The sequence below is a fragment of the Misgurnus anguillicaudatus genome, chromosome 11, assembly GCF_027580225.2.
Source record: "Misgurnus anguillicaudatus chromosome 11, ASM2758022v2, whole genome shotgun sequence".
Classification (NCBI taxonomy): Eukaryota; Metazoa; Chordata; class Actinopteri; order Cypriniformes; family Cobitidae; genus Misgurnus; species Misgurnus anguillicaudatus.
The window spans coordinates 31,139,029-31,155,948 of record NC_073347.2 but is presented as its reverse complement, the minus strand read 5'-3'; the positions used below and the strand labels follow the sequence as shown (position 1 = coordinate 31,155,948).

Below are 16,920 nucleotides of genomic sequence, written 5' to 3'. Positions count from 1 at the left end.
TGAGCATGATGATAAAAAGCTAAAATAATCTTGTTGTAACCTTGTAAATAGTGTCACTACAAGATTCAGTGTTTGTAAAATCTTTAGTCTGAGACTAAAAACTGTGAACCCAAGTCTTTAGATGTGAGCTGATAATCTTATAAAGTCTTTTCTAAATCTTTTCAAAGTCTTTAGGTGTACACAAAGCATAAGACTCGAATGAGTTGGTCTCGACAACAACATTTGGGGGCAGTTTCCCGGACCAGGATTAGCTTAATCCAGGACTAGGCCTTAGTTTAATTAGGAAATACAACTAGTTTTAACAAACATGCCTTACTAAAAACATTACCTGTGTGCATTTTGAGGTAAAACAAAGGGCCCTGATGTATTTTAAGATATGTAAGTGCAAGTTGTTTTTAGTTTGGAGAGCTCTTAAAAGTGTTTAAGTCTAGGACTAGTCTAATCCCTGTCCGGGAAACCGCCCTTTGATGTTTTAAATGTCTAAGCACCAGCAGCATCGTCTATATTTATTTTTGCATCTGTTTGCATCCCCCAAACCTAAAAATCACCTGTGGTGTAAAAAAGTACCCACAAGTGTGTAAGAAGCACATCATATAATTCTCTTGTCTCCTAACAGGTGCTGTATAAGGATGCAGGAGTACTAAGGATGCTGATGGTCTTTGCAGTGCTCACGATGGCTGCGATAGGAGGAGCGGAGCTCCCCCGTCCCAACACTACCAGGTAGGGCCACGTAATTATTCGCAATAGGCTTTATGCCCAGCTGCACTGCTTCCTGAACTTTTTCGGCCAGCTCCTTGTTTCCTGTCTGCCATTGTTGGACGGGCTGATTAATCCAGGTGTGCCTGACCTCAGTAGTCACAACAACAATAATCGGACACACCTGGATTGGTCGGTTTGTCCAATAATGGCAGACAGGAAACAAGGAGCTGGCTGAAGTTCAGGAAGTAGTGTACTGGGCATAAAGCCTATTGGTTTTTAAATTGAAGTTTTCCATCTTTCTGACATTACATCGCTGTGTTAAGCTGTTAACTCTTTCCCCGCCAAAATGTTTGTTTTTTTAAAGCATTTTCACAAAAGTGTAATGTCTTCTTTAAATATATAAACATACAATATGTCAAATGAGACCCTATGCTTTTAAACAAACAACCAGTTTCATCCTATCTTCATTTGTTCTCTTTTTATCATCTCTCAAAAATTGGTACGTTTCCTCAAAAATACCAAATTTTGAGCAAAAAGCTGAGATGATTGCATTTTTGTGAAGGACTTTTGTTAGATATCAAATTCAGAACAATAATCAAAACATATACCCTTTTTTTACTGTTTTTGAATCCATGGATACTTTAGTGTTTTATAAGTTGGGTAAGAGTGGCCCCTAGTGGACAATAGCGGAAATATGGATTGCCACAAAAACTCGTTATTGGCAGGAAGCGTTTTTTCTTAAAGGATTACTCCACTTTCCGAAAAAGAAATCCTGATAATTTACTCATACCCATGTCATCCAAAATGTTGATGTCACACTTGTTTTAAAAATGTTTTCTCTCAAGGGTTTTTCTCCTCCTAGGAGTTTTCCCACAGGGTTTTTCTCTTAGGGTTTTATTTCATCCCCTGGAGAGTCAGCCAACATTGGCTTAACTTGGCACTTTACTGTATACGTTACATTATTACTATGCTCGCTTGTATTCTGCTTCTTATATTATCTATTAATTATTCTGTGTTTTCATGTAAAGCTGCTTTGAAACAATTAACAATTGTGAAAAGCGCTATATAAATAAATTGCAATTTTAAACTGTAAACTTTTGAGGTCCAATAAATTCAATTCAATTTTATTTATATAGCGCTTTTCACAATTATTAATTGTTTCAAAGCAGCTTTACGTTAATAGAAGCAGGGGAATCACCGGGAAATCGATAGACAACATAAGTAGCAAAATACAGCGGCTGAGATTAAACTGAACAAGCGAGCATAGTAATATGTAACGTATAGAAGGGGGTGCTAGGTTAGGCCAAAGTCAGCTGACTCCCAGGGGTGGAAAAAAGTCTATTAAATTGAAAAACATCCTGGAATGTTTTCCTCAAAAACTAAATTTCTTCTCGACTGAACAAAGAAAGACATCAACATTTTGGATGACATGGGGGTGAGTAAATTATCGGGATTTTTTTAATTTAAAGTGGAGTAATCCTTTAATTGACCAGATAACTCGTCAATGGCGGGGAAAGAGTTATTATTTGTTCAAAATTCTCCATTAAAATAAAATTTTCATCGAAAAGGGCATTATTAAGTATTAAGGCTACTGAGTTGCTGCACTACTTTACTACTGTTTTGCATATAGGCGGTTTCATCAGACGCACGTGCGTTGACGCAATTACGCGTCTGGTCCGAACTTTACTTCCGGTTTCTGTTTGTTTAATGGTCTGATTAGTTGCTAAAACTGAACTCTTGAACAAATACCTCATCGAAAATAACAAATGTTTTGATTTCCTAGGTAATCTATGTGTTGTTTATTTTGCTTGTTACAAACTTTATTACTTATAAATAAAGGACTTTGTTGTTATTTATTTTTAGCAGAATTTACCGGAAGTTACCTGTTTTCCATGAAAGCCGCTTGTTTTTGTTGTTACTGCTGAAACCGTCTATATAACCATTTATATCTATTTTAAGAACGCTACAACATAGTTTGTTTGGGTTTCGGGTTGTAACCAAGTGCATTCAGAATCAGTTTTAGCCCAGAAAATTCATTGGGGTGCATCACTAAGTGTCAAATAATCAGTAACTCTGTATTGGTCAAAATAATTGTGATTATGATTTTTACCATAATCAAGCGATCCTGAACGCAAGGACTGGTGCTACAAGGGCCGGATCCCCAGTACGGTACTCCAGGGTCTGCCCTTTGGAGGAGTGCCCACTGTACTCGCTCTCGACTTCATGTGCTTCCTGGTACGCAACACAAGTTTGCAGACACTTACATATTTGTCATGTGTGTTATTTCAAAGGTATAGCATTAAGGCATTGGTTATTGGGGTTAAAAACTAGTTTGAAATGTTCTGACTAATTGCTTGATAAGTGCTATAGTAACACTGAGTTGAGTGGGTCTGTAAAGGTAGAATTTAGGTTAACGTGGTATAGTTGGTCAAATAGTTTTAATCCATATTACTGTAAGGCTGGACAATATGGCTGTAATTTCTGATATCTTTCCCGGTCGATACGATGGCATTCTGATATCAATGTGAACCATATTAAAAACATCTCAGGAAGAACTGCCAATAATACCCACAATGGTTGTCTTTACCTGCAAACTTCGGAAAAATTTGTTTGCCAAGTCTATTGAACCTCCTTTAAAACTGTATCATATTTGTAATTAAAAAAAGTTAATGTTCACCTTTAATTTATATTTATCCTTTATATAAACAAGAAATTTTAAATCATCGTCAAAATAAACATAAGACTTTCAGGCTCACCTTATGTGAATGTTAGTCAAGAATAAATGTTGTAATGTATATTGAAATGTCATAAATGTGTATAAAAGTCATATCACTATTATTGAAACAAAATATTTACCCAAATATTGAATATTGAATTATTGTCCAGCCCTAAATTACAGTTATATGCCCTTTGGTCTTATCTTTCTGTAAGACAAAAATGTATTCAGGTTTACATTTTTGTTGTGGATCATAATTTTGGCATGCTAAGAAGGTATTGATCTTTTAGATTTGCATAATCTGAGCATCTTTGGACTGAAATATGAATGTGTTTTAAGTTTAAATGTTCTGTGCGTTTTAGGTGCTGCTTTCTGTATTCTCAGTGTTAAGGAAGGTGGCATGGGATTATGGCCGTCTCGCATTGGTTTCTGATGCTGACAGGTATAACTTCATATGCCATAAATATATACATTTTACCATTTTGAAACAAAGGCAAGTTAATGTTAAAATAAAATTAACCTTTTAATTAATACTTTAATTAAACTAACCAAAATGTATATCTCAGTAATATTTGAATGAATGTTGATATATGATAAATATCTCAGCATTTTCAGTGGAATAAATTAGGGCTGCCTAATGTTTAGTCACTACTATTCGTTTGCAGAATAAAATAATTTTTGTTTACATAATTATTATACACAGTACATCAACAAATATTATGTATACCTATATGTATGGATATTTTTAAGGAAAAAATAGTGCTAGGCATCGATTAATCACGATTAATCCCATACAAAATAAAAGTGCATAATATTTGCATAATATGAGTGTGTGTTGTTTTTAATTATTTTGTATATACAAATACACACACATTCATGTATGTACACTCACCTAAAGGATTAATAGGAACACCTGTTCAATTTCACAATAATGCAATGGTGTAATGGTGTGTGAGATGTTTTCTTGGCACACTTTAGGTCCCTTAGTGCCAATTGGGCATCGTTTAAATGCCACGGCCTACCTGAGCATTGTTTCTGACCATGTCCATTTCTTTATGACCACCATGTACCCATCCTCTGATGGCTACTTCCAGCAGGATAATGCACCATGTCACAAAGCTCGAATCATTTCAAATTGGTTTCTTGAACATGACAATGAGTTCACTGTACTAAAATGCCCCCAAAGTCACCAGATCTCAATCCAAAAGAGCATCTTTGGGATGTGGTGGAACGGTAGCTTCATGCCCTAGATGTGCATCCCACCAATCTCCATCAACTGCAAGATGCTATCCTATCAATATGGGTCAACATTTCTAAAGAATGCTTTCAGCAACTTGTTGAATCAATGCAACGTAGAATTAAGGCAGTTCTGAAGGCGAAAGGGGGTCAAACACAGTATTAGTATGTGTTCCTAATAATCCTTTAGGTGAGTGTATTTAAGAAACATTTACATATGTGTATATATTTATTTATATTTTTTATATATTCTATATTATATATTAACAATAAAAATTTATATATAAATAAAAATGTTCTGAAATGTATATATGTATGTGTATGTGTGTTTAAATATACATAATAATTACACACAGTACACACACATATATTATGCTAAAAATCACTTTTATTTTGTATGCAATTAATCGTGGTTAATCTATGCCCAGCACTAGAAAAAATATTTTGATATAATAAATATTTATATTTATATATGATATTATATATAAATATACAAATGTTTATACACATGCAAATATTTCTTAAATATATACATGCATGTGTGTCCATATATATAGACACATACATATACACATATACACATACACACACACATACACACACACACACACATATATATATATATATATATACATATATATATATATATATATATATATATATATATATATATATATATATATATATATATATGTATATATATATGTATATGTATATGTATATATATATGTATATGTATATATATGTATATGTATATATATGTATATGTATATATATGTATATGTATATATATGTATATGTATATATATGTATATGTATATGTATATGCAGTGTTTCCTCTAGGATTTTTTTCAGCTGTGGCGGCAGGGGGCGCCCATGATGATTATAAATGTACATTATTTTTTTTAAAGTAGAATATAGGCTACAGTAAACTAACATGTATTTTTTTTTATCATTTTCATGCTGTCATTTACTTTTCCTTATATTTATAGCATATTGCTTTCTATGTTTGATCTAAAATGTATTTTCTGTTACATAGCTACGTACGTAGTTCGGATATTTCATTGTAGTTTTAATGTAGTGTGCATTGCAAGTTGTGCTCGTGTTTAGCGTTACAGAGCTGTTGCAAACTCACGCACAGTCCTGTTTGATAATCCGCACCACTGTGATTGACCGAACATCCATCAGCAGCAATTTTATTTCACACCCGGTCCGGACCATTTGACATAAAGACCCCGAGCCGGTCACACCGCAAATCGCGCAGTTGAATAGAAACCTTTAACGGTCTTCAGACAGATCTTAAACACAAAGCACGGGGCCATTTAAAAACGAGTCAAATTTTGGTCTTGATGTTAGACCTGCATTTTACTCTTGTCTATTGAGTCCCGACCTGCATCTACAACACAAATGACACGCGAATAGTCTATTATTACACCCGTTAGATCAAATCCCGCGGGTACCCCGACCGTGCTGTTTCGTCTGAAAACAGATAAAACAGTCTCACCGTCTGCCTCAAGTTTCTATTACCAACGTTCTTCTCTTCCACGGGAATAATGTAAGTTTCCTTACAAACAGATTCAACTATTAATGTCTTGCAGTCGCATATTTGTAGTATTCAGTATTTAGCCTTTTGTTTTTGGACAAATATCATATCATTATGTTGGCTTGACAAAGCCAACATACTGTTCTTCGATCTAAGCTTATTATTATTATTATTATTATTATTCTTCTGGTCCACACTTTTTCTAACAGTAACTCCTCCTAGAGCTTTCAAGCTACACCCACAAAACTTTACAAAACTTTTAAGACTGGTACGTAGATTTATGCTATATCTTTTCTAACTGATGGGACCTACCGAATTCCTAAACGGGGTGCTCAAACACCCCAAATTTTCCATTGACTTAACATTGCGACAAACTTTGACGGGTCATAGCTGCAAGCGAGAAATTTGTAGAAACTTGTGGGTTACCACATTTGAAGAGGCTGGCAGGCTCTGTAAGAACATACATCACATTGGGGTGTAAGTCTCACCCCTGGGGTGTAAGAGGCACCCAAATTTCCCCATTGACTTATAATGGGGCAAGGAATGTGCCCATATAAGGGAATAAAAGCGTCCCAGATGGAATATCTTCACTTTAGAGTGTCGTAGAGACATGGGGGTGGGCTCATTTTACTCAGGCATCCAATCAGTCTCTCTGGATTGTCTCATAGCTGTTAAGCCACGCCCCTAGCAACCATTTTTGGGTACCCTAGCAACATCTCCCATAGACTGCCATTATAAAATGCCCAGATGGATATCTTTGCAGCACAGTGTCACAGAGACATGGGGGTGGGCTCATTTTACTCAGGCATCCAATCAGTCTCTAAGGATTCTTATTGAGGTATTAAGCCACGCCCCTAGCAACCAAATATGAGCACCCTAGCAACATAGTAAACAAAGCCTTATATCTCTGGATCCGAACATCATAGAGACATGGGGGTTGGGTCTTTTGGTCATGTTAGCCTTATGCTAGTTTCATGCTAAGTCATACTAGCTTCATGCTAGTTTCATGCTAGCTTCATGCTAATTTCATAATAAATCTTGCTAACTTCATGCTTATTCATGTTAGCATCATGTTAGCTTCATGCAAATTCATGTTAGCATCATGCTAACTTCATGTTAATTCATGTTAGCATCATGCTAGCTTCATGCTAATTTATGTTAGCATCATGTTAGTTTAATGCTAATTCATGTTAGCATCATGTTAGCTTCATGCTAATTAATGTTAGCAACATGCTAACTTCATGCTAATTCATGTTAGCATCATGCTAGCTTCATGTTAATTCACGTTAGCATCATGCTAATTCATGTTAGCATCATGCTAGCTTCATGCTAATTCATGTTAACATCATGTTAGCTTCATGTTAGCATCACGTTAGCTTCATGTTAATTCATGTTAGCATCATGCTAGCTTCATACTAATTCATGTTAGCATCATGCTAGCTTCATGCTAATTCATGTTAGCATCATGCTACCTTCATGCTAATTCATATTAACATCATGCTAGCTTCATGCTAATTCATGTTAGCATCATGTTAGCTTCATGCTAGCAACATGCTAGCTTCATGCTAATTCATGTTAGCATCATGCTAGCTTCATGCTAATTCATATTAGCATCATGCTAACTTCATGTTAATTCATATTAGCATCATGCTAGCTTCATGCTAATTCATGTTAGCATCATGCTAATTCATGTTAGCATCATGCTAGCTTCATGCTAATTCATGTTAGCATCATGCTAGCTTCATGTTAACTTCATGCTAATTCATGTTAGCATCATGCTAGCTTCATGCTAATTCATGTTAGCATCATGCTAGCTTCATGCTAATTCATATTAGCATCATGTTAGCTTCATGCTAATTCATGTTAGCATCATGCTAGCTTCATGCTAATTCATGTTAGCATCATGCTAGCTTCATGCTAATTCATGTTAGCATCATGCTAGCTTCATGCTAATTCATATTAGCATCATGCTAGCTTCATGCTAATTCATGTTAGCATCATGCTAGTTTCATGCTAATTCATGTAAGCATCATGCTAGCTTCATGCTAATTCATGTTAGCTTCATGCTAATTCATGTTAGCATCATGCTAGCTTCATGTTCATTCATGTTAGCATCATGCTAGCTTCATGCTAATTCATGTTAGCATCATGCTAGCTTCATGCTAATTCATGTTAGCATCATGTTAGCTTCATGCTTATTCATGTTAGCATCATGTTAGCTTCATGCTATTTCATGTTAGCATCATGCTATCTTCATGCTAATCATGCTAACTTGATGCTAGCTTCATGTTAACCATGTTAGCTTCATGCTAGCTTCAGGCTAATCATGCTAGCTTCATGCTAAATCAGGCTAGCTTCATACTTAAACATACTAACAGCCAGATAGCCTACTAAACTATACATCTGTCAAACCTTTTTAAACGTACAGGCTACGCTTTGGCAAGCCAACATAAAGTTTGTCAACAAACTTTTCTATCTAGTTTAATGTGAAACTTTGTGAGTGTTGATCTAAAGCACAGAAGATTGATTGACAGCTGAGCGGTCAGCAGCGCGCTACTGCGCTTATAGCCTATATTCTGAATAACTAATGACCAGATAAGTTGATAATATGACTGAGTACAGTGATTCCAAATGAATGTCCAAAAAACTCGTAATATGTTAAATCGAAAGTTTAATAATGTCTTTTCTCGCAGCCCTGCGCTGCGTCCGTGTATATGCGCCAGTGAACATCAAATGCATGATGACCTTGCACCTTAAATTACCCTAAATTTATAGTCATAAAGATAAAAGTAAAACAATATTCGAAACTTCAAATTATGTATTTTTATTTGTGTAAACTCACAATAAGGAGAAAACTTTGTGCTTACTTAAAATCATTAAAAACATGACGTGCTTTCTGCTGCTTTGGTCAGCGCGTCACAAAAAAAAACAGAAACTCAAATACTTTTTTATTTGTTTTGTCAATTTAATTATTATTTAAGTGTGTAACATATTTCGTATAGGCTTATTTATTTTATTATTATTTCTCAAAACAGAGACGTAGCCTAATCATCCTCTGTTGATTTAAATCTATTTGTTCATTAAACTAAACCCATGGAAGAAATGATACTTTAGGAGATTTATTTATAAATGAGTTAACAACGCGAATCCAGAAAGGAATTTATTTCTAAGACAGCCAGTCTGGCAGAGCGGACATTTATGTAGCTTTTTTGCGAGCTGCCGCCGTGGGTTTTGTCTAGAAGGGATACAGCAAATGCCGAAAAGTTAATGATTAGATTTGGAGGTAGGATTATTAGGATGAAAACAGCGGCTCTGGCTAAATGAGATACAAATACATCCTACAATCGTGTGAAATTTTGTGTTTAGAGTTGGGTTTGGTTGAAGGATTAGATTAAAACAGTGGTCATCCAGCGAGAATTCGTTTGCTGTATCCCTTCTATCCACAACCGCAGGCGTGGCGGGGATGTTTTAGGCATGGCGGGCCGCCACGGTTGAATGTATATAGCGGAAACACTGATATGTATATATATATATATATATATATATATATATATATATATATATATGTATGTATATATGTGTGTGTGTGTGTGTGTGTGTGTGTGTGTGTATATATGTGTGTGTGTGTGTTTATGTGTTTATGTGTTTATGTGTTTATGTGTGTGTATATGTGTGTGTGTGTGTAGATATATATATATAGATATATATAGATATATATATATATATATATATATATATATATTTATATATTTATATATATATATATATATATATATATATATATATATATATATATAGATATATAGATAGATAGATAGATAGATAGATAGATAGATATATAGATATATATAGATATAGATATATAGATATACATAATTATTATACACGCTTAATATGTAAAGAAAAACGTTTATTCTGCAAACGATTAGTCATGACTAATCGTTAGGCAGCTCTAGAATAAATGTTTACATGCAAGTCAAAGCCTTATACAAGATGTCACAATCATCTTTATTAAAACACCTCATGATATAATTAAATATAGGTTTTCTTCCCTATTTGAAAAAACATCTGTACAACATGCTAACGTCTTACCTCAGTGTATAATTCTGGCAAAGCTGATGTGGCAAATAAGGGGTATATCAGGCCATACTGGTGCAGACGCTATTGTCTCATTCTGTATCCCATTGGGAAAAAATATTGATATATTACCAAAACTCGATATACCACCCAGCCCTAGTTCCTGTTGTTATTGCCCTATTTATTGGATCACGTTATTTCAAAGTGAAAATAAAAATTGATTTTGTAATCAAAATGTACCCCTTCTAAAATGTTACTAATGTCACTAAGCCCTTATTTCTGATTATCCTTTTGCAATTAGAAACGCATTTCAAAACTAAAAATAAGCTGTGAAACTAGTTTTAGGTTAAATTTAAACTTTTTACATAGACTTACTTTGGTTTTAAATTCTCCTTTTTTATATACTGCTTAAAAATATTTTTTATAAGTGGTCGCCCATCAATTTCACATGCTCAAACGTCACCACAGTTACACCATATTCCAGTTGTGTCCTTTCACACATATCGCATCCTCAGCAGGTGACGGTAACGCAGCTTGCTCCCTCGAGTCACGCACCGATCGCCTGCTGTTCCCAGCCATGATCTTACCCCAAACAAACATTGGACTTTCCTGCATTGAGTAACATTCTTTGATCCTGCTGGGACTGTCAGACTAAATATATGCAGCTGGTCACTCGATCCATCAGCCCTGATGCAGGCAGGCCCTCTGATGTGTTCAGAAAACCTACTCTATTGGAACACATGTCAGTCGTGGAGCCAGTAAGCAGCGTGCCCTCGTAAGAGCTGTATAATGGCTTTAGCTAATGGATTGCTTTTCAGATAGGACGCTTCTGCTTTCCCAAAAGCTCGGCCAGTGAGTCTTATTCCATTAGTAATCTGACCCTCACATCCTGAGATTTGGAAACTGGCGTGTGTGTGTCTATACAAGACCTGATTATTTACCACGCATCTTCTAACTACAAATGTCCTGACACATCTTTTAGTATGTTTTTACACTTTTTATTTCAGGCCAATGCAACTAGTTTCTTTCATGAACCACAGACTTCTGAGGTGGATCCCCAGCAAGCACTTTTGCATTTTAAAAGACGTCTAATAGCCGTCCAAACACAGCCTAGATGTTTAGGCAAAATTTGAGCTGTCAGTAAAATTTTATGGGCGTCTTAACATAGCCCAAAATGAAATGAGTAAATAAATGTATCCAATCTAAAAGTGGGTTACTCGTAGCCGGTCTAGATTGTGAAATGACAACTATTGCTTGCTGGGTCCATGCTACACGTATTAGATTAGGCACTGAATCAAGTAATGGTATTGTCCTCTAAATGAATGATCTGTTGTGTTTGACATAGTGATTAAACTGTCAAAGATTAACCATAACTCATTATGCATGCATCTTTTTAATATTTTTTTAGTAGGCGGAGGCAGCTGTACCAGCGTCTGGATGAGCATGAATAGTATGTTTTGTTTATATGTCTCATTTCTTTCCTTCTTGCTGCGTGATCTAACAGCAGGTGGATTTGGGGTGAACCTCCTGTCTGATTTGCACTTTCTACTCTTTCTACTATTTTGGGATTTTATTCTTTCATGCTTACTTCTTTCCCACAGTCAGTTGACCGAGCGTTTCTCAACACATTGTTTACCTAAGCTAATTAATTTAATTATGTGTATCTTTTGGATTTGTGTCTGTAAAGGTGAAAATGTAAAAGCTCCTCCCACCCCTTCTGCCTCGCCCTTCCATCAATTTACAGTATAAATGATTTTAGTAGTAGTTTCTGCACATCATACTGAGATAGGACTTACTTCACCGTAAAATAATCTATGTGTCTTTATTCAAGCTCGCGCTGTCTGTCCAGGTTTTAGCTTCTTATAGGTCTCGCAGGGAAGAGGCTTACAGGGAGAGGTAAAAATTAGGATAGAGCACACCTGTGTAACAAAGACATAGTTTGACGGATACTTGTGATTTTTGCCGTTGTTTGATTTTGTCATACATAGTAAAGATTTCACTTATTCATGCATTAGAGCAAATATTGTGTCCTAAAAACCAAACTCTGTCCAAATGTACGTAGATGTGTCCATGTATTGAGCCCTTTTTTTGCAGAGAACCTCTAGCTGCATTAAGAAGTATTTACGCATTTAGTTATCTTTATGTATTGCAATCACACCTGCAGCGGGTAGGGTGGGTGTTTTATACATCAGCATTTTTCTCGGTGACGGGATTTATAGGTGGGCTATTGTCACTAAATGTCCACCAGATGTAGCCATCAAGCCAAATATTGTATTCATACAATGAAATCAGAACATTTAAGTATACAAGTTGAGTCATAATAAATAAAGTGAAATGACACAGGGAAAAAGTATTGAACACATGAAGAGAACAAGGTGTCAAATGGCATAGAAAGCCAGGAGATCACATGAAATCTGTCAGTATTGAAAGAGAAACCCTGCCCACTATCAGTACTAATTGATATCAGCTGCTTTAGTCCTAATTGATGGCCTATAAAGGCTTCTCATTACCCAGGAGGCACACAGGAAAGACTTCATGATGGGTAAAAGCAAAGAACTTTCTCAAGATCTTCGTAATCTTATCGTTGAAAAGCATTTTGATGGGAATGGTTATAGGCGCATTTCCAGAATGTTCCTGTGAGCTGTGGGGGATATTATCAAGAAATGGAAAGAGCATCACTTAACCATAAACCGGCCACAATCAGGTGCTCCACGTAAGATCCCTGTCCGATGAGTCCAAAGAATAATCAGGAGAGTTCTCCAAGAGCCAAGAACCACTTGGGCAGAACTTCAGGAAGACCTTGCATCAGCAGGTACTGTTGTTTCAAAGAAAACTATAAGCAGTGCACTGAACTGCCATGGCATTCATGCACAGTCACCACGCAAGACTCCATTGCTGATCAAAAAGCATGTTGAGGCTCGGTTAAACTTTGCGAAAGAGCATTTGGAAAAGCCTGTGGATTATTGGGAGACTGTAGTATGGTCAGATGAAAGCAAAATTGAACTTTTTGGCAGTCATTCTACACACCATGTTTAGAGAAGAAATGGCGCTGCCCACCACCCCAAGAACACCATACCAACAGTTAAGTTTGGGAGTGGAAGCATCATGGGTTGGGCTGCTTTTCAGCAAGGGGCACTGGCATACTTCATATTATTGAAGGAAGGATGAATGGAGAAATGTACCGGGACATTCTGGATAAATATCTGCTGCCATCTACCAGAAAGCTGAAAATGAAAAGAGGGTGTACATTTCAGCAAGACAATGATCAAGTCCAAGATAACAATGAAGTGGTTTTAAAGAAAGAAAATCAAGTTGCTTGAATGGCCCAGTGAGAGAAACGAAGATCAAAGTTCATAAAAGAGGCCCAAGGAACTCTCAAGATTTAAAGACCATTTGTGTGGAAGATGGTCCAGAATGGTCACTCTTGAGCAATGCAGACGACTGGTCTCTCCATAAAAGAGGGTTCTAGAAGCTGTAATCACCAACAAAGGCTTTTCTACAAGGTATTAAATAAAGTGTGTTCAATGCTTGTTCCCTGTGTCATTTCAATGTATTTATTGTGACTCGGCTTGTATACTTGGATGTTCTGATTTCTTTTTATGGGTTCAGTGTTTGGCTTGATGGCTAATTTTGTGTCAGTAGCCCACTTAGAAGTCCCCTTACTGATAAAAATGCTGATGTGTCAAATACTTATTTTCCCCGCTGTAAATGTCATTTAATAAAGTTATATGTGTCTATTGTGTCCAAAATGTATTTTTCAGCTGATATATATGTGTGCGCGCGCGTGTTTGTGTGTGTGTGTGTGTGTGTGTGTGTGTATATATATTACTAGATTTTGCTTTTTAGTGTAAATGTAAATTAATGTAAATATTTTGTCTCTGATCTTTGAGACAGTTGTCATGGGGTCGTCGTCTGCTTAATGCTCTCTGCCTCATTCTAACCTTTTTCCCTGTCTTTGCATCTTCAGCTGTTTTTTAGGTTTCCTGCAGTCTGTGTACAATTTTTGTTTAACGTGCATCTAGCCAATGATGCTAACATTGTGTGTTTGTGAGTAATTATATAATTGCATGTACATTTGGTGTCCAGTCATTTTTTTCTGATTTTTCAAATGGTTAAATATATTAAATATTTTAATAATTTACTACTTATTTTGTGGACCACAAGATGTTACGGGTTCTAACAATATAATATTTTCTGTAAAAAGTGTCTTGTTTAGCTAAAAATCATGATTTTCTGTTCTGTTACGGTCAAACTCTGTTAACAAGGTAGAGTAAGAGGCTGATCACACCAAACGCGATTACAGCAACTCTAAACTTCTGTTATCACAACGGAAGGCCCGCCTCTCCCCTCATTTGATTGGACGCTTTTCCGCTCGGAGCGCTCCTTCAAAATAGTATGGCGCGTGATTCGGCCAAAACGCAAGGCGTTCGGCTTGGATAAACAGTGCACATAATACTCACTGCCCGTAGAAAATTATTTTGAAAAGGTCCCTGCCACTACCATAAATGCGTTCTGTGTGATCGGCCCCTAAGACTGTTGTCAGTCGTGTGTGTGTGTGCGTGCGTGCGTGCGTGCGTGCGTGCGTGCGTCTGCCAGTTCTGTTACATACTTTCAACACTGTTACTCTACCTCGGTAACAAAGTTTCAGAGTAACAGAATTGACACTAGTCTATCAGATGTTGCTGTTTAAACTTTTGCACAAATCTGGAATATTGCATAAAACATTTGCGAATAAAGCTTTGTTTTCATCCAGTGAGTCGAAGTCACAAATGCGTCACTTCCTCATAAACTGGTGCCAAATGTCAAAAAGAAAAATGGAATTTGCTGCAGTAGGAGAAGCCACTTCATTGATAATAATTTATTTGTGTGTCAGAGCACGCAGTCGAAATGCAATAAATACCTTCATGTCATTTAAAGACTGAAGCAGCCTGCTGTTTAAAGAACGCAGTCGCATAAGGGGCTGTTCACATATCACATATTTGCGTGCTTAAGTTCATTATTTCAAATGTAGGCGTGCGGTATGCGCGTTCCTAATGGAAGTGACGCAGTCGCGACTCACTCGTTTTTCCCAGGCATGTCTGCACCGCATTGAGTTAAAAACATCTCAACTTTTCAGAATGCCGCAAGCAGACCACAGGTCATGTGACAAAAACCTCCGGAGCGCAACTGCCCGAGCGCTTTGGAAAGAAAGAGAAAGCGCACCTTTCGTTATCCACGCGTTTTAGGCGTGACATGTGAACGGCCCCTAAGACAGTTCTAGGAGGTCATTATACTTAATAACTTTGACACGCTTTCAGAATGACCAAAACGCATGACTTTTTATGCGCATTAATACGTTTATTCAGTAAATGTGTTTCCATCGCAGTTCATGTGCATGTTTTGTTAACGAATAAGAAATGTGACCAACTCCGTTGAGCACATACGTTTTTAATGCACATTTAAAAAATTTCCATCCAGCGTTTTTTTGTTCATGCGATACCTCAACATGCGCAAAAATAGGTGAATGTAAACATGCCTAGTGACCAATTTGGACAAAAAGAAAGCATGATATTCAGCTATATGAGACGCTTATTAAAATAATAAAAAATATAACCATTTGAATAAAGCAGAATGAATGATGACTTTGGGCACCAAATTTACCTGTGATTATATAATCGAAGAAGTACTGTCATTTATTGTCACATGCCTGACATGTTGTTTGCCCTTATGTAGCGGGTGTAATCTAAGCAAAGAGTTTTGAACAGTGCCCATTACTTTATAATTAGCTGATGTTGAATTTAAGATGATGTTTAATTTCGGTATGCAAATGCACTGCTCTGTTGTACATACTTAACACGCATCATCTACACTACTGAATCATTGAAACCAATTGAAACATTGAAACAAATCAATTAGATCTGATGTCTAATAATTTAGAAAATTTAACGCAATGTAAACCAGTTTGTACATATGTACAAGTGGCATGCTGTTAAATGACTGTACGCTTACACAATGGCTTTAGTGTCGTACTTTGCGATAGAGTGTGCGAGTGTGTTTGACAAATGTGTGTGTGTGTTTGTGTTTAGTGTTGCTTCTGCCACGCAGACTCCCGCTGACTCTCGATACGAGCGTCTCACCTCCGTATCCAGCTCGGTCGACTTTGACCAAAGAGACAACGTAAGTAGCTTGCATCATTCGTTTGTGAGCTAATGGCTATGTTCAGAAAAACTGGATTGCAGTTTATACTGTATACTGCATGTTATTAAAAATGGTATGAGATGCATGTTATGCAATAATGAAACTGAATTGTGCACGTGAGCTCATTGTGTTGCATGTTTAATTCAGAGATCATTTGGCGGTTCGATAAAAAATATGAATCAAACAAATGTTCAAATCAGAGTCACACACATTGCATTGTGGGATATTGCATTTGGTGCAGTGTGGTTTGGTTGTATGTTGTACCTTTTGACAGCTATTGGTTATGCACATACACAATGCATATCAGGAAGGTAATAAAGTAAAGCCATTCTGAACATATCCTGTCTCGCTTTCTTGGACATTATTTTACTCAAACATGTAGAAATACACACGATTGTCTTAAAAAAACACACTTACTGGATCTCAAAGACACTTGTTTGCATCTGTCTGTTTTGCTGTGGTCTGGAATGAT

General features: G+C 36.4%; 1 protein-coding gene across 3 annotated transcripts in view; it reads left to right on the top strand.

Annotated features, from left to right (window-relative positions):
• The window catches only part of tmem63ba (transmembrane protein 63Ba), a 63,253-nt gene that overhangs the window by 21,259 nt on the left and 25,074 nt on the right, over positions 1-16,920 (top strand). For 2 of the 3 annotated variants that reach the window (XM_055171137.2, XM_055171136.2), the window contains exons 2-6: positions 617-720; positions 2,820-2,934; positions 3,778-3,857; positions 11,680-11,721; positions 16,337-16,427. In XM_055171137.2, coding sequence (XP_055027112.1) covers positions 647-720; positions 2,820-2,934; positions 3,778-3,857; positions 11,680-11,721; positions 16,337-16,427 — 402 coding nt within the window. In that variant the 5' untranslated portion in view covers positions 617-646. The remainder of the gene's footprint in view (positions 1-616; positions 721-2,819; positions 2,935-3,777; positions 3,858-11,679; positions 11,722-16,336; positions 16,428-16,920) is intronic. The other variant, XM_055171138.2, reaches the window with a different exon arrangement.